The 19,065-nt window shown below is 33.7% G+C and overlaps 2 protein-coding genes across 2 annotated transcripts in view; both read right to left on the reverse strand.

Moving 5' to 3' along the window:
* Positions 1-326: 326 nt before the first annotated feature.
* LOC128986682 (ras-related protein Rab-38-like) lies at positions 327-10,291 on the reverse strand. Its single transcript, XM_054407169.1, has 7 exons — positions 10,136-10,291; positions 9,609-9,641; positions 4,610-4,706; positions 3,309-3,365; positions 3,124-3,184; positions 1,500-1,680; positions 327-552 (listed from the first exon to the last, which is right to left on the reverse strand). The coding sequence occupies exons 1-7, from the start codon at positions 10,251-10,253 to the stop codon at positions 413-415; spliced, it is 687 nt and encodes a 228-aa protein (XP_054263144.1). The 5' UTR covers positions 10,254-10,291; the 3' UTR covers positions 327-412.
* Positions 10,292-14,349: 4,058 nt separating this feature from the next.
* LOC128987489 (actin-histidine N-methyltransferase-like) overlaps positions 14,350-19,065 on the reverse strand; it is a 61,503-nt gene continuing 56,787 nt past the window's right edge. Inside the window, exons 9-12 of the mRNA XM_054408357.1 lie at positions 17,826-17,935; positions 17,051-17,193; positions 16,146-16,294; positions 14,350-14,900 (exon numbers count right to left, since the gene is read on the reverse strand). Of these exons, the coding sequence (XP_054264332.1) occupies positions 14,775-14,900; positions 16,146-16,294; positions 17,051-17,193; positions 17,826-17,935 (528 nt within the window). The 3' untranslated portion in view covers positions 14,350-14,774. The remainder of the gene's footprint in view (positions 14,901-16,145; positions 16,295-17,050; positions 17,194-17,825; positions 17,936-19,065) is intronic.

Consider the following 19,065-nt stretch of genomic DNA (forward strand, 5'->3'; position numbering starts at 1 on the left):
TCATTAACGTAAACGATTAAATTAACACATCAGATTATAATTTTATTAATGTTATTATTGAACTATGGCGTTCTGGCGTTCACGGAAGTGTTGCTAATAAGATTGTAAATGGGTCGAGTGGGATCAGCCGATAACCCTGCAGGTTACTTTGGGCTGCCTCAAGTTAGGGTGGCGAGGACTATAAGCGGCGTGCCACGTTTTTAAAGGTGTACTCGCCAACTGCAGTGCTATTGAACGGCCCCTCGTACTTTTCAATCATTAACATGTAATATTTCTAAACTAATTCATACAGAATATGGATACAGATGTAAAAAATCATAAAAAAATAGTATTTGGTGGGTTCTTATAAAAAAAGTTATGACTAGAAGTGTATGTAGCCAGGGTGTTGAAATGTTGAACTGCATAACCCCAGTCAGTGGCAACAGCCTTGCTTTCTGATGTAGATCTTTTTATCAAAAATTGTTTTCTGATTTAAAATAATATTTTCCTTGTAGATTGGATCAGGCACTTTAGTCTGCAGCGCTCGAGTGATCAGGAAATCAAATGCTTTCCCTGAAAACACAAAGTACAGTATTACTTTTTACTAATAAATGTATTCAATAATTGTTAATGATGAGACTCACTTTAAACATAATCCTCTATCACAATTAAAGTAGGTATGTAAACAGTGTTGGAATAAAAGCAAATTCTTTGTAACACATTAATTGTACAACAATGCTTAATTCAATGTCAGAATTTTTAGTTTGTTCTACAACGTAAAACTTTATGTTTGGAGGATAAATGATAGGAAACCCTATTTTTATCCACATAAACTCCCCACAAGACCCCGTTCCCATAGTCTAATCATGCTGGTTACTTGTTTGAATAACTGTATGTTTACACTTTTGTACTAAACCTCATCAATATCAATTCATATTTACTTAAGTTGTCGCACCAAGGGCATATATGAATTTGAATGGATGGTACTTTTGGCTTCTGGGAACATCAAAACTAAAAAGAAAACCGGGCCCAGATCTTACCATGTGACCTATGGTAATAGCTCTCCCTATTTGGGAAATTCGCTAAAAGTATATTTAAAATAAAAATTGTATTATGTTCTATTTCAAATGTATTCATAGCTATTCTGTTAATACACTTTACAATGTATGGAGTATATACGACTGATTGATACAGTACAGATTCGCAGCTCCAGACTTGATCATTGAAATGGAAGCTGCGAAAATGAAATCCTAATACCCCTCATTTTCAACTTGTCACGAGATACATACATATGAGACCCTATGATCAAGGTGAGCTTGTCCCATATCAGCCTCAAACCTCAGTCGAATACTGTACCAGTCTATATTACATCCCTTGTTTGATCACAATTTTTCATTATTCTAGGTTGACTTGTCTTAGGCTTTCATAGCCAGTGCCATCAGAATCCATAGCGGTTTTCGGCTGATTGTCAATCTCGGAAGGACAGTGCCGAAAACCACCATGGATTCCAACAACTTTACCTATGTTGAAGTTCTCCTTGGCGGACGTGGGGAACCATCCATCGATATTGTACTCTCGACACATCCTTGTGATGAGGTCTATAGGTACACTGCTGGTCACATCACATTTGTTAGCCATCAACACCACAGGCACAGCAGTCCCGTCTGCTAGAGTCACTTTCTCTCTCAGGTCATGTAACCACTGTGTAAAAAACCACTGAGTTGAGTAAGAAATAAAAGCTACGATACTGAGTCACAAATATAAAAAACACTGTGTCACAAATAAAACCACTGAGTCACAACCACAAGAAGAAAGTGATGAATTGGAAGATTCGTAGATAACATAAATATGAATTTATACATATAATCACAGAATAAAGCCAACCCTAGATAAAATCACTAGTAACTTTGATTCAACTGAAGGAAACTCAATTGACAATTGACAGTTCCTTTCAGAGAGTACGGCAAAACTTTGTTCCATACATTGAGCCCACATTGTGATCCAAAATAATTATTAAGGAAATTCTGACAGATAGATTCTTAAGTTTGTTTTAGCGAATTTCCCTATAGGGAAGTAGCTATTACCGTTGGTCTCATGGTAAGACCTGGGCCTGGGACCAATTTACTTTTCATTTTGATGTCCCCAGAGACCAAAAACACTATTCGTTCAAACTTTTATATATGTATACAGAGTGTCCGACGTAAGGTGTCTCGAATTGATTACGGAAAAACGGCTTAACGTACAAGGATGAAATAAAATTATTACCTGCTAAATTTACCCCAAGGAATAACGTAAACATATTTCCGATACAGGGTGTGCCGAAAACTGAGGGTCAGTTCGAATCTTGGAATTTTCAAATTTAAAAATATGTGATGTTATAAATCATTTTCAAGGTATTTAATAGATAAACATTTTGGCGAAAACAGATATTAATTATCTTTTTCGGTTTCAAAATGGCAGCAGTTTATTTGGAAAAAACAATATGTTTTTAATACTCTGTGTTTCCTATACCAAATTCACTTAGCCCTTATCCGGTTGAATTTTCTTACTCGTTATGAAATTAGCTTTACTGTGATATTCTACAAGTAACGGGGTTCTTTTTTAATAATAAAAATTCCAAAAAATTAATTTTTGAACATTTGCAAATGCTTATTGCCCTGTAGCAGCAAACCTAGGTACTTGTTAATTATAATGTTATTTAAATATATTTAATTGAAAAACCAATCGGGAAAATGGAAATTCACTTAGTCTGCAAGTTTGCGGGGGTATTATTAACCTATAACATTACAATAATAGTTTTCAAGTGTTTTCAGGGGCTTTCTCCTGCAAAGCCACTAGTACATTTTATATGACAATCAAATACTTAACAGACAGATATATATTTAATGGAATTTTTATTTATATTTTCACTGAAATCTTTTTAAAGTTAGATCTGTCAATGGAAATTGAGACCAACAAGCTTGTTTGTTATGTTACCTAACAGTATAACTTTAGTTATTGTATTTACTAAATGATCAAAAAGCTGAACAGATTGTAAATAAAATTATAATACATACTACGATAGACCAACTTAGCTGTTTTTTCTATGTGAACTACTCAAATACAGTATGGTAAATAAAGGCTATTCAATGTAAAGTTGTATACCTTTGTAACAGATTGTATTGTAGCACTTCTTGTGAGGTCAAACACCACAACGGCCCCAACTCTGTGAACATAGTGTTCAAGGTTACTCCACTAGATTAAGTTATAAAATTATTATTTTTATCCAAATCAATGATCTGATGAAACTACTATCAGTTATCACAATTGGGTATCGAGTAGCTACTTACGCGGATTTGTAGTAGACTCTTGTCATATAGCCGAATCTTTCATGACCGGCTATATCCCTAGAAAATATTGACATTTAAGTTACAGGTATAAAGTTGATTATTGGACTGATAAATAATTGTTTTACAAAAAAATGTTTATGGTACAGTATTATACCATGTTCAGCTTTTCTCAGGTGTTATAGAGGCTTGTAAAGGTGATGTTTCACATAAAATACCTAAGGAAAACAATTCAACCTGATACATTTTGCTGGGGACACCTTGGACCTTCATAGAAGGCCAAGAAGCCATATATCTTATGAATCCTTGTACTCTTTATTAGTCATAAAATAATCTTGGCTTTTCATCCTCATCCTATGAAAACACCTACATACTCTACCAACAGCAACAACACTGGTTCTAAAAGGGTGTGTATTTTTATCTGAAAAGAACAAAAAGCACCTGAAGAAATAGAACAGATTTAATGCTGTATGTACTAGAAATGATACAAGCCAGTTTTACATTTTAGTGGGACAATCATGCCAGAAATATAAAGAACGTGCTTTGGCTGCAATAGGTCTATATACACCGAGCCATTTTTGTAGACATTTTCATTATTAAATATGAACCACACACACTCTCCTCTACTATACTCGTTCACACAGCCGTGGCACCTGACGGATTAGGACACCCCATGGCAACCCTTGGGGCCTCCTAATCCCTCAGGTGCCACGGCTGTGTGAACGCACTATAAACCCTCTCCCTCAAGCAAGGATGGTGGTTGGATAGCAGTTGGGGTTAGGTTAGTCAACATGGCTCTACACAGCTGTGTTGTTCCATAACCCCCCGGAATTAAGTAGGGTGTCCCCATCTATGTTAAATTGATAAAACTACCTATTTTTAATATTGTTTATATAAAGAAAACTGTAGTTGTATCAAGAAAGAAATTAATTTCTCAGTTATTCTTTGTTCAAACTAAGCTTATATAAGACATCGTTGAAATTTTCATAACATTTCCAAAATATTATTCATCTTGCAACCTTTTTGTTAAATAAACGGTTTTTGTGAAATTTGCCTTCAAATATATAAATTAATTATATTTTGCACAAAGGTATAGAGTAATCAGAAAAATACAATTTTTTGAAGAATTTTACTCTAAGGAATAACAACGCCACATAAAGTTAGACTGAGTAAAACCACACAAATTGTGGGCGTATGTGAACATTTCTATCATGTAATAACTTATAAAAATGTATTCAGTGTCATAAGGAAATAAAAATTGATGAAAAATGTTAAACGTTTTTGTGTGCATTAATTTTACTTACCAAAGTTGTACATTAATTCTTGTTTCGCCATTCCAAAGGACAGTCTTCAAAGTAAAATCTGCACCTATAGTAATTTTATAGTTTGAAGAAAATCTTCCTGCAACAAAATGTTCCAAAAATAACAATGTTATGAAGGAAAAATAATTTGACAATACGGTATGTTGGTTTTGAACTTTTAATACAGGGTGTCCCAAAAAACTGAACAGCTTTGTTGCAGTGTACATATTTTAATAACAGGCTTATAAAAAATTGTATAAATAATGTAAAGTAACACATTTGTTTTTAAGTTTTACTGAAAAGGTTTAATTAAAAAATTTTAACATGGCCCTGTAACTTGGCCTGTTAACTTACTGGACACCCTGAATACAGTTGAACCTCTATAAGACGAATTTCAAGGGGTACGGGAAATATTCGTACAATAGAGGTATTCTTAATAAAGAGGGTCGTTTTATCGAGGTTTAATGCTGCTGTTATTCTTCTTATAGAGGTTTCTCCTTGCTCCAAGGTTTTTCCAAACAATGATTGAGGAAGGAGGAGGGATGGGTGGGGGTTTCATGTTGGGACAAGCTTCTGTTTGTTTTGAAAACTACGTACTATGGAGGTTAAGATTATGATAAATTCGTCTTATAGAGGTCACGTTCGTCTTGTAGAGGTTTTGTGCTAAGAATATTCGTTGTATAGAGGTTAATCAGTCCTAGCCCATGTCACAAACAAATTCGTCTTATGGAGGTTTTTAACTTAATTACTACGTTGTATAGAGGTGTTTTTAGCATTGACCTATATGAAAGTGTCAAGGGGATTAAAAAAAATTCGTCTTATCGAGGAATTCGTTTTAACGAGGTTCGTACAAACGAGGTTCAACTGTATCCCTTATATCAGTGCGGATACTATGCAATTCCTAGTTATAAGGCTTATTATGCAAAACCACACTTTGTAAGCAGATCAAGTGACCAGTCAACCTAACTGGTCGGGGCGAGTTTTTGTAAAGCTTACGTTTTTCTGTGGTCCAGAGCAAGATCACAACCACATCATGTGTTACCACGGTTACCACAGACACCTTGGTTCTCACAATGTGTGCTATAGATACCACAAGTAATCCCGTCCTATTATAAATTTTGAAGATTTATTCATCTGAGTTTCATTAAAAGGCCTCTTTGGCCGCCTATACATCAAACATTGAAATTGCTGTGTCATGGACCTTAATAAATATTACAATTTAGTAATGGGAATACTCAACTATTATTTATATTTCAAAATGTCAGTTACAAATATAAACTGCTTCGTCACGGCAGTATTTTTTACACCGCGACCTTTGGTCTAGATAGAGGTCAAAAAGGGTTTTATGAATCAATTTTAAGTTGTTTGGCACCATAATAATTCCTATCGCCAAGATTTGGAAATCAGTTTTATTTTGAGTCAAAAGTAAATATTTGTTAACATATTGTTTCTAATTCCCTAGCAATTCAAAACAGTTCTAGTGGACGTGGACTATTCAATAAATATTGATTTGTGCAGTTACATCACTGTGTACATTGATCTATATTTGGTCAGGTTGTTCTCTAGTGATAGATAAGAGAACCACTGTTATAGTTCTGAGTCGGATACAGGGAAATCACGATTATAATTGACTATTAGACATTACCTAATTGTGGTAGAATGTGTCATTGCATGGCTTATATGAGGGAGAAGTTTTCCAACACGAAGAGTTTTCCTCGACTGTGAGTCATATTTTTTCTAGGAAGGTTCAAGGAGTGAATCGACATTTCCATAAGGAAGAAATCCATTGGTAATGAGCGGTATTGCAAGATCTCCATGAAAGAAAGCATTGTGTTCTGACCACTACGTAGACCGAGCCACTTTATTATATTATCATAGCAATTAATAATTAAAGATAATGTCTTGAAATGCAGCTACATTCAGAGTGCATGCACCAGCACCATTTCAGAGTGGATTTTCAAGATAGGCCAATCTGCCAGCCAAATTATTTCACTCATTCTCTAAAGTAACTGTGTACAAATAAAAATATTACTCGATACTGAAAAACTCTCCAAGGTCCACTAAAACTGTTTAACTACCAGCACTTATTTTTCAACAATACACTAAAATTATAGGCTTAACTAAAAGGATTAACAACTGTGGAATATAAGCCTAATTAAAACTATTGTACGGAAATGTCGTTCCAAGCCGCTATAAAACAGCAGTCAGCTCATATTACCAATGTTTATAACGTATTAGATATTTCGTAAAATAGACGGTTTCATAAGAAATAAACTTTACGATTGTTTTACAAAATATTCTATTTGATTAGTCTGTCTGTTATTATTGTTAGGAACTGTAAAATGTAAACAATGTAGCTTTCTCTTACTATTTCCATGAAAAATCAAGAAAATAAACGTTTATAAGTTTATTATGATTACTTTTGAAACTAAATGAGTGAATTAAGTTTTTGTTTGGGGGAAATTCCTTCCGAGGAATTTGTCATATAGAAACAGTTACTGGAAGTTTCACAGAGATCAGTGTTAGACGGTTCGGTAAACTAAAACACAGGACACACAAGTTAAGATTTTATGAAGAATTGTATGGGTCCAATTATTGGTACTTCATATAATTATTAGGAGAAAACAGTGTCACAAACCCGACATCAAAAGGTCCATCCTAGCCAAAACGGCGGCGGTTTAAAATTTTGATCTTGAACTTATCGAACAAAGCTAACTAAGTCTGCTTAAACTTCCACGATTTAGGCTTGGATGGACCTAAAATTTGTTGTATTAGAGACCAATAATTCGATATACTACTCGCCTTTTCTGATTTCGTTGCGTCTGCAATGGTTTAAAAATAAAATCACGGACTTTTTGAAGGATTCCGGATAAGTAAATTGTAATTTTGCGTCTAAACGATTTCTCAAAGTTTCCGGAACTTGTACACTCAGCACAGCACCCCTGAGAGTGGGAATGATCCGCTACAGAGGTCGATATATCGTTGGGTTGATGATTCACGCGGACGGAATTTACCGATCCACGCAGTCAGGTCCAAACTAAAGAGTCCACCTCAACTCTGCATTGAATGCAGTGCCGAATCGTAACCGATCATCATTGAATCGACCAATGCAATGAATGATCACTCAATGCAGTGCATTTGGGTCGGAATTACACGCACAATTGAGAAAAAAAGTCATGCAAAATCTCAACATTTGTTGTAATACATTTTAACCTGTGTTGTAGCAGTAATTTTTCCATTGTCGAATAAAACACTTTGGTCGCTTGATTAAAATTTAGATTTTAGATTTTTTTTAGTAATTTGAGTTTATATATTTACTCTTATGCAATGATTAAAAAAAATCACGATATTAATTCAAATTAATTTAATTTTTATCGTACGACCTTCGGGGAGTTTTCTTCAATTGGTATGCTAGATTTTATTTCACTGTCTGAGTACGAAAACATATTTTTTTGTTTGAAACTCGTCTAGTCAAGTGTTGGTATGTTTAAAACCATAAAATATTTTTGCTAAATTAAAGTTTTACGTTATCATGTACCTACGTTGTTAGTAATTATAATATATTCAAAATAACGAATTGATGTTGCTGAAATAATAAGCATAGAGTTTTAATATTTCACGGACCAAATAAAAAAAACTGATGAGAAACGATCACGTAACCCTGTAACAAATTCGTTAATCCTAAGTATACCATATTAGTCATAAAACAGTAGACTAATGTTGATAATTGCCATAACAATAGTTAAAGTGCAATAAGCAAAAGGCATAAACAGGAATTTCTAAGACTAAGTTATAACTTGAAATCCACTCCTGATTTATTTTCCAAACCTTCATCTAAATTATTTGAACAAATTTCTTCATAAACGTAAAAACTTTAACATTACAAAATAACATTGTGACACATGTCACTACTGTTGTAAGCATTGGGACAAACAATAAGCCTCTGTACAAACAAACCTAATCTGGGACAGGCGTTATCTGAGATTTGAACCTCGGCGAGAGTAAACTTTTTGTTTGTTGACGTGAATAAGCTCTGGGTCGACCCGGTCGCATTCAGTCTGTTGCACATGCTCAATCGTAGCAATGAGAGAAATTAGGTAAACAGGCTAAATAAACTAGATAAACTGGATGAACTGGATACACAAGCGACTCATACATTAACTAATAGAGAAATGTAGAGAACGTTTCAAAGTATACAGTGAAATTTCTGTCGTTCCAAAAGTTTGTTGGTACAAATTTAACTATTTACACGGGTTTCATTGTGTTTAAACTGACAATTCTTGTTTTAAGTTTGACAATTTATTTTTTTACAAAATGACTATTCGGAGCCTGTATAAATGTTTTGTTAAGTCAAGTATTTACTGGACCTCACCGTTGAAAAATGAGCTTAAAGTACCGAGTCGAGAAATTAAAATCCGCTCATAAAATCTATATTGTTGACATAACACTTTCCTGTTATACATTTTATAATTCAATTGTTATGATAATTATGTTTCTAAATTTTTGTTAGCAAAATATTGATTGAAATTTTATACAAAATAGTGTATTTATACGTTTTTTAAAAGGCTTGTTCCAACCCTGGACTAGAATATTGGATTAAATAAACACAATTCCGAAACATATTTTGATAGGGTACATGACATAGGTAAGGTTTTATTTAATACGATAAATACATACTTGTAAATCAACATATTTAAACAATCGTTATTAAATTACTTCTTGTTTAACGCATCCGTAAACATTTTACCGGCATCACAGACGTGCCGGTACACACTATAACATATATCCCAGTACAGTACGGGTTTTCTTTTTCTGTTATTGTAAATGCGAATTGAGAAATAATCAGTTTTAGTACGTTTCTAACACATACATAGACTTGGTTTACTATACAATATTGATAACATTAAACAAGCTTGTTGAACAATACTTAATTTAGTTAATTACAATATAATGTTTATTCTGAACAATAAAGGCAAAATAAAATAATTTTTATAGTACTTACCATCAACATATCTGCGGACTATAGCTGTTTTACCTGAAATAAACCTTAGTGAATATATTATCGTATATACCGTATAGAATTTAAACTCGTTATACAATGTAGGTCAATTGTACTTTTTCCTGGATTATTTGTCATGCACGTCACTTTTGTTTAGTGACATATATAATATAACTCGAGATAAACTATAAATAAAGAAGTTAATCGCATTACCTACCACAGTAAAATATAGAGTACATCACGTAAATCTTAGTGATTGCAGATACTTAATATTTGCTTCATTATTGGTAGTTTCAGAAACACTGGCGAATGGTTAGTGTCCTAATCATAGAGGTTTTTACTGCTATCCAACATTTTAACAACACAAACCATTTATGCTGTCATTAACTGTTATTACGTCGCAGTAATAAATAAAAATATTTAACAATTTATATTCATAGTGTTACTACACAATCATAATCAGTGATAGTAAAAGCTAAAAAACAACCTTTGACACCAATCTAGATAACACAAACAAAGTATTCACTCACCAACACCAAAATCTCCAATTATCAGAAATTTCAGCTGTTCATCTCTCAAATGTGTCCGTCCATTCGGTAGTTCATCTCTTCTTATCTCTCTGTCACTTCTGTTCCTATTTAAATCCATTCTGTAATTAAATCACACGTGCATTTCAATAACACTGATTCAACTGAGCGCGAAATGCGCGCGGTGCGACTGTACGACAGCTGATCATGACTTTGATCAGCTGATTCCGTGACTACTAGCGCTTGACCGTTGTAGTAGTAATAGTCAAAACTAAGACAAATTGTAGTTGTTATAGAACAATATATTTGCACTTCAACTATTTTAAGTAACATTTTAGTTTGTCATTTTTAGTTTATTCTAGGAAGTTGAATTACTTGATTGACATTTTACGATAAATAAGAAGTAAAATTGTAGTTGATCAAACAATGGTTTGCAGACTAAGTTTAAATTAAATTCTGAACTGCAGTAATTTGTGCATAGTTTAAAACTAATGTTTGGGATGGTTTTTTATTAGTTGTATCTTTGACTATTAATACGTATCCAATAGTCAATTGTTGTATATAGGCCAAAAACTACCAAGTTTGGTTTGGGACGTTTGTTAAATGTTTAAGTTTATATACATAGAATTGTATATCTTTAAAATACCGATATTTTATAATTTTTGATATTTTTTTAATAATTTTTACCCATAAACATAACTTTATGTTTATAATAATGATTTTATATTCTAAAATCATGCCAAGTTTTTTGACATTAAATAAATAAAATATTAGATTAAGTAGCATTCACGATATTTCAAGAATTTTGAAAGCTCACATTTTAATGCTTCACAAGTAAACTACCTACTGTATTGTTTTCAGCACAGTGCCTGCAAAGCTTATTCTTGTACATAATTCTTAATACGCGAAAACAATTAAGAGACAATTTTATGACACGATGAAGTTTTAAGTGTACTTCTTTTCAGTATTAAGGCCTTTCTTTAAATCTGACAAAAATCTTAAAAAAAAGATCCAAGGGTCAATATTGTCTTGCATGTAAACCTGGATTAAGAATCCCAAGTGCTTGAGGCTCGATTTTACAAGTCACTATTCAGCAAATAAAAAAACAGTCTTGTAGGCGAGTACAGCATACAACTCCCCTATTGCCCAATTCCTCCTACATCATCATGAATAATCCTAATTGTTGCTCATGCACAAGAAACTGTAAGTTCCTGTGGATAGTTTTACGATCTAGTAAGCTCAAAATCCAGGAAGTGGTGTGTTAGGTTTCCGGTAGTGTCAACTTTTCCAATAGCAGCTATCAAGCAAGTACAATGTACTTCTCATATGCCATTTACAAAAATTGGGCGGTTTTAGGGGAAGAAATTTATCCCCTCCACTTGATCCCATTTTTAAAACAATAGCTCAACAGCTGATGTTTGCCAAAACGTCATTCAACTGCAACATATACATTAAGTAAAATAGTAGTGCAGGAACTTCCTCTCGAACCGCCTAAATTTTGTGAACGGACTATAGTTTCTGACCTGCGTGTAAAAAGGTTGGCTAGTAGCTTCTAAACTCGCTTATGAAATAATTCTGGCTAACAGATCAGCTGATTTGAGTAAGTAATAAGTAATAATATCGTACAAACAATATTCATCTTTGCCTCAAACTATGTGTTCTAAAAATTAACGCTTGCACTGATTCGATTTAATCAGTTCAACACACGTGAAGTTGGAAAAAACATGTCTGAGAGGTTAAAAATAATTCCAAACTTCTTAAAATTTGCTCCTGCATCCTGCATCAGGGTAATATTTTTAAATTTCTGGAGAGCCTTAGTCCAGTACGTTTATTTATAGTCTTCTTTTTTTCAGAGCCCAATACTTGATAATCTTTTCCGCTCTTACAATAATCTCAGAGTAGGCCTAAATTTTATGTATCAATAGATGTTTTAAATTATTAATAATCACACCTCAGTAAAGAAGAACTTCATTGGTTACGATATTGCGAACGACACAACGTTGATGTCTACAGGTAGCTGAGCTACCAGGGCTTTGACCCACAGCTGACCACGAGTATATGCTCACCAAGGAGTAGGGACTCGAGAAGAAGTGGTGCAAGTCGCCACAGTCATATATCCTGAATGCCTGCCTACAGTGGCAGCGATAAAAACCCGCAGGCCCCCCTCTCCCAATAATCTTTAAAAACATTATCACAGGTATTTCCACCTTAACTTGCATCTTTGCTTGGCAACAGCATCTCCCATGGCACCGAGGTGTCATCATCGTTTTCCATTATTCCGGCAAAATCATGAATACCGTACTTCTGTTGTCGTCTTTGTACACAATTCACTTAATTGTGATATCACGGACAAAATAAAATTCAGGAATGACAAAATACAGGATTTAATTTAACACCAAAATAAGCTTGTGTTCTTTACAAATCCAAACAACAAACTAAACTTGTTTACATTATTGAAACAATTAAAACACATGACTAATAAATTAAAATAACTTATAAATCAAAATCAGTCTTATTGAAATCAATTAAAATCGGTATCTCAGCAGATGTTATTTTAAATATATATTGACGTTTTAACCAGTTACTTACTGGTTATATCACGTCACTTCCCGCAGTCATGGAAACAAAAGCTAGGGCATTATCAGATAACAACATCATCGTCTCCTGCGTTCGCAGCCCAATCCCTAATATCTGCCCGCAAACACGGAAACATTACCTTTTTCCCCAAATGCAGTCAAATTCTATGGACGATGATGAAGTTTATATCTCCCGCGGAAAAAAGAAACGTCACCATCTTCCATGACACTAACACTCGTAGGTTGGATTCCAAGTACTGTACTACTTGAGAGCCAGTGGGTTAGCAATACATCTATTTCGCGGAGGAATGCAGTGACGAGCACATGTAAATCGGTGTCAATAGCTAAGCTATCACAGTAGTCGGTTATTATAAGTATCACATCGATGTAAGATATGATAGGCGTAGTTAAAATTTGAATTTTTAAAATTATCAATTTGTGTTATGTGGTAAAAAAAAATTAGCTAGTTTGTTAAGAACTGTATACTGTAAATATTGTGTTTTATGAGTATGTCTTTTAAAATCCACATATAAGAGTATTCCATTCAGCTTCAATAATTAAGTTTGAGTAGAATCATATATCACTACATTTACATTATGTTCACAAACAGAAGCTTTTTAACATGAATCGCCAATCGGTAACTACAGGCGTGGACAAACAACCTTTTGACCAAAGGGTTGTGTCCCTGCATTGTTCACCAGTCCTTTATTCCTACTCTCATCCTTGGGTTAAAATACGCACATAGTGGCGTCCCCATCTTAAATAATTGATAATTGATATTACTGCCACTTGACTGAGTTCACACTAAATGGGAGTAGGAAATTCAATAGCAACAAATGATTTTCTTAACAATACAAATACACTTAAAACAATGTGATATATAGCATACTTGACTTAGTACAGGCCCAACCCTTTACCCCAGTGTTTCCTGTCCACAACTATAGTTGTTTTTTGAGAGTCAGTCAGTTGTACACAAATAAGTCCAAAGGTATAATTATTCACAAGTAAGACAAGTGTTTCTTTAATGCGGCCTTACACTTTATTAGGGTTAGGCAATTACTGAAGACACTTTGCAATAAAATATTTATTTACAGAATAGGTAAAGATAATTAATTTAAAAACAAACTTGTAAAGTCAGAGAGAAAATATTGCAAAAGCATAAAATAACTTTGTTTCTTTAAAACGGAAAAATAATAGTTTTACAGTATTGATAAAGAATTGTTACGAAATTGTGCACAAATATATTCTTAACTGCAGATTGACTTATAAAAAAACAATTTATTGTCCTAATGTCATGATAACAAAGGGTATGGTACCAAATATTACAACAATAAAAATAACAAAGCAAACAAAATAAGAATAAATTAAATTAAAACAACACCAACATAGTAATGATAATTAAAGCTAAAATAAATTTTAAACCTTAAACTTAAGTAGTGCAAAAGAAAAAATGTATATAGTAATCTTAATGGTAAAGAAATAATTTTTCTTGACTTTAAACGTAGAATTTAAAAATGTTGCCTGAAAGTAATCAATTTTTTTTTTCAAAATTAAAAGAACAGAATATTGTTTGTATAAAATGAGCTATATAAATAGGTGGTACAGAATAGACTAGAATTCAGTTTGATCTGTAAGTTTTAAAAGACTAACAAAAATATCTTTTAAGTTGATAAATACAAAAAATTGAATTTACAAAATGTAATTTTATAAATCAGTTGATATAGGGCTACAAATTAGTTCTAAAGAATCTTGTTATTCAGTTGATACTTATGATCAGCCTTTTATTGATGAATAAAATCACAAAATAAGTAAGCCTATGTAATTAAAAAAATTTCAGTTGAAATAATTATCGATTTCCTTGTCTAAGTTAGCTACAGTATATAGAACCATCATCAAACTGATCAAAATTCAACAAAGGGAAATATTTAACTAGTTGAAGTAGATAAAGCTAGTGTTCGTGGTTTTCATCCAGGTAAGAAAACTTTACACGATAACAGATTGTAAAATAAAAAAAATTTCCAAAGCTTAAAAATGCATTCAAAGATGTCTAAATTCTGAGCAATGACTTAAGGCTTGTCTCTTTGTTGTATATACTCCATTGCGGATTGTAAAATTTTCTTTTCAGCGATTCGTAGTTGAATTGAGAGCTTTCGACATTCTGTCATTTTCTCTTCCAGTATCTTCAAATCATCCTGCAACAAAAACTCACTTTAATATCATTATGGTTTAAATACTATAATTTATACTTGAAGTATAAGAGAAAATATAATTGTGACAGCACGATTTGGAAGAAGTTTCTCTAAGGTTTATCAAGCAGAGTGTAGAAAGAAGGTGGTTAAAATGGTTTCTAGGAAAATAAAATTTTCTAGGATTCTAGAAATAGAGAAGATTCGTACCCCGTACCAATGTAAATTTGTACATTCATAACTATCCCAGTAGCAACGTAATATTCAGAACTTTGGACACTGAGCAAGGAATCAGAAAAATCGTTTGATAGTAGAATACAGAGAAAAATATTTTGACCAGTTCAAGGTAACAGAGGTTGAAATACAAAAGAATATAAATCTAAGAGAAATATATAAACACCCAGACATATGGGTACTTCCCAAAAGTAAAAGGCTCGGGTGTGCAGGCTATGCGTGGTGGAGAGAAGATACGACTTCCTCTGGAACAAAATTTGATGTCCTTACAGCCTGATAAAAGTTCCCATCGGGAAGAAACTGCAGTAGCCTATATAGACTACAAAGGATAACTTTAGCAGTATAAGGTATTTAAACCAATATTTATCAAACAATTGAGGTATGTTAATTGGCAAAGCTATAAACCTCTTAAGATTTTGATGGCTACGGAGGTGAGATAAGGTTAGTGATGGTAGGGTATTCAATTGAAAGTGGTATGTGGTACCATGTACTACTGTGGGAATTAGCCCCCAGTTTCACTTCAAGGATTTCACATCGACAAAGTTGCTGTTTTACTATAAAATCATTGGATTTTAAATGCATTTTTCACATTGGTTTTAAGCAAGTTATGTTTTTGTCTGCAGCTCTTGACAAAAATTGTACACTATGTTGAGTCTTCATTCACCATCATCGACGAAAGTTAGTGAATGTCTGAGATCGTGCTGAATATGGTGTGAAAATACGAGTGTGCGTGAAAATATTCAATTTTTTAAAACACTATTTCATAGTTTTCCAGGGCGATCCACAATATTCTACGGTGTTTTTTACTTTCAAAATAAAATATGAAAATGAGTTATAGTATAGGCCTTACTTGCTCTATAATGTTTTAACATAGAGAATGAATATTTTACATATTTGTAGCATACCAATAAAACAGAGCAAACTATTTCTATAACCACTATTGTACATTGTATTTTTACCTGGGCAAAGCCGGGTTTTGCTGCTAGTCTATTTAAATTTTGAGTCTATTGATCTTACCTCAAGAGTAGTTGGGTAGAGACTCTGCAGCAGTTTGATCCTAGCCAATAGGAAGTTCCAAGCCTTAGCTTCTACCTGGGTATCCAATGCACAGTCCGGGTAGGTCAGATCCAACACTCTCTCACTGTCCACCCACTGGTCCAAGTGTTCTGGGGATCACAAAAATGACAAATTAACACTTTAGTACATATAGATAACCTCTACCAGATGCGGCTAGTGATCAGAGGTGGTGGGATGACTGTGTATAGTTTAACATGAAAATTAAACTCTGGGGCTATCACAAAAATACTACATGACTTTAATTTAAATTAACACACTCCTTCATACTTTATGTACTAACCTCACTCCTAACTCTGTTGCATTTAAAACCTTTTTTATTCTAAAGGAACAAGTTGATGACAACAAATTTATGGCCTTGTTTCTGCCAATATACAATGTCCTAAGCAGTGCTAGATTTAGCGCACATGGGCACTAGGCCGAATTAAGCCTGAGCGGCCCCGTCCCTTAGGTGGAACTTTCCTGCAATCACATTGAAATGGTGAACATTACCGCAATCAAAGGTACATTATCAGCACCATATTATAGCATACCATAGGCATGGCAAATTAAAATTTTTTAAATAACAATGTCAAAAAATAAATTTTGCTGTACCAAATCCTGCAACCCCCTTTTAATGCGGCCTTCGGTCATCGCCTGGTGATAAATCCGGCACTGGTCTTGCGTTAAAAATTAGAAACCTTATATAATCTACAATCCAAAACAAATGGGATTGTTTAGTTGTAGTCCAGCAGAAATACAGACGGTCCTAATTTTGTTTTTGTGAGTAAAGTTTACATTTGTATGAGTAAACCTTCCATAAGCATTCTCTAAAGCTCAAAGTACAACTCCTAGCTTTGTTTACTGACCCTGGTTCATGCTGAAGACTCTGAGGAAAGCCAGCAGTTGACCTTCCACCGGCTGAGCTCCCCGGAGTAGTACAAAGTCAGCAGCTGTGGGCAGTCCTAGCCTACCTAGCACCTTGGCTCTCTGGGCTGACAAGGGGTCAGACCTGCAGGGGAGAAGCAAATAAGTAACAACAGTTGTGAACCTAACAGTACATTTTTAAGACAAAAAAATAAACTGTTAGGCTCGAAACTGTGAATGTTTAGCCGAAAAATAGCATCATTGCCATTACAAAAGGCAAATTTATTAGTATACAAGAGGCTAAAAATGATAAATATTGATGCTGGGCAAGTTTTGATTGAAATACTTATATGGCTTTATAATATACTGAGATCACCTAAGTCTTTTGTCAGGACCCTTAATGCCCAATGATAAAGGCCAGATGGGTTTAGTTTCAATCAAAAAAAAAAAAAAAAAAAAAAAAAAAAAAAACCCACTTTATCAGGATCAAACTGGCAAATATAAATCAAGGTTATGATCCCATAACTTTAAATGATGGCTTGGATTCACCAGAAAACTCTAAATATCAGTGTCAACATTGGAATCATTTTTGAATCAACCAGTTGCTCTGAATCAAAAACACCCTCTTAAGAGGCTATTTACATGTTATTTCAACAATTATGTGTGACAAATTCAATTCAGCTAAAAGGTTTAAGTTATTTTTCTTTAGCTGCTAGAAATCTTGTACGAGATAGCAAATAGATAATGAACACAAGTTTATTATTTTAAATTATTTACTTAGCAACACCCAGTCTGATACGGAAACTGTCGTGGATGTTGTCTGGATACACAAAGCCGTTGTGGACGAGAAGGTCTGCATTGCTACGAGCTCCGTAGAAGATAAACACCTGAACAATAAAAAATAATGGCTCATAGGGATATTAAAAGTGTATTTTTGTACAAGTCTTGATGGCTTTTATTAAAAAGATACTAAATATTTAAACATTTTTGTAAAGCATTTAATGAACTGGAATCTCCAAGGGACAAATAAACAGTATTCTTTGCCTTAGAGACAATTAAAGTTTGCCCTTACTTGATAGGTTACCTACGGTTTAAAGTGGGCTCCAAGTCACTCCACTAATTATCACAAAGCTAAGAGCTATTGTCATTTGACAGGATTTGAAACCAGACTTCTAGAGCAGAACTATTTCATTCCAACCACTACATAAAACATTTTTTGACACACCAAAGCATAATGAAATTATACAGTCAATCAGTTATATTTTATTAGTCTAATTGTGAATGGTTGTATTAATCTTTTAAAAGGTTAGTTAATATTACATTAGATGTAGATTAAAGTCTTGGTAAAATAAATACACAACTGACCATAGAAGTAACAGAACTGAAAAACATTGCAATCAAAACCATGAATATAATAGTTTTGAATTGAGGTAAACAAATAATTGAATTGAAGGTTTATTTTACCATTTCAGCCCAACGAGACGTCAAGGTTGAAGTTACTTCAGCTGTTTGTTTTAATTATTGACTACAAGTACAACATTAGATCCAAAAAGTCAAGTTCCGTGTCCCTCTAAATCAAAGTCGTAAGAAGCGTTATGGTTAGTCAAAGTACTCGGAAGGGTTTGGATACGAGAAATAAATATACACACATGGAGACTACACAAAAACATCTTACGCTATTTTTCATGTTGGTTCCTTCTATTTATTTATATATCATATCTAAAACCTTATGAAGACAATATCTTATCTTTAAGTTACAATATCACTTTTTTGACCTGACTATCAGTGGCGGATCCAAGAGGGGGCGAGCTGGGCGACCCCCCTTCCCCTCCGTCTTATATAAATTTTTTTACTGCTTGTTATGTCAACATTTTGCCTTAATTGGCAAAGACGATGGTGATGTTCCGTTACCGGGGGGATTATTCCGGGTTTTGCTGTGACCGCATCAGACAATGACAATGTCTAAACGGCCGCTGGAAATGATCAGAACTGTGCCACGATCATGGAAGACGATGAT

This window comes from Macrosteles quadrilineatus, unplaced genomic scaffold, assembly GCF_028750875.1.
Source record: "Macrosteles quadrilineatus isolate MER2022 unplaced genomic scaffold, UCM_ALF_1.0 Scaffold_2__2_contigs__length_208266976, whole genome shotgun sequence".
Taxonomy (NCBI): domain Eukaryota; kingdom Metazoa; phylum Arthropoda; class Insecta; order Hemiptera; family Cicadellidae; genus Macrosteles; species Macrosteles quadrilineatus.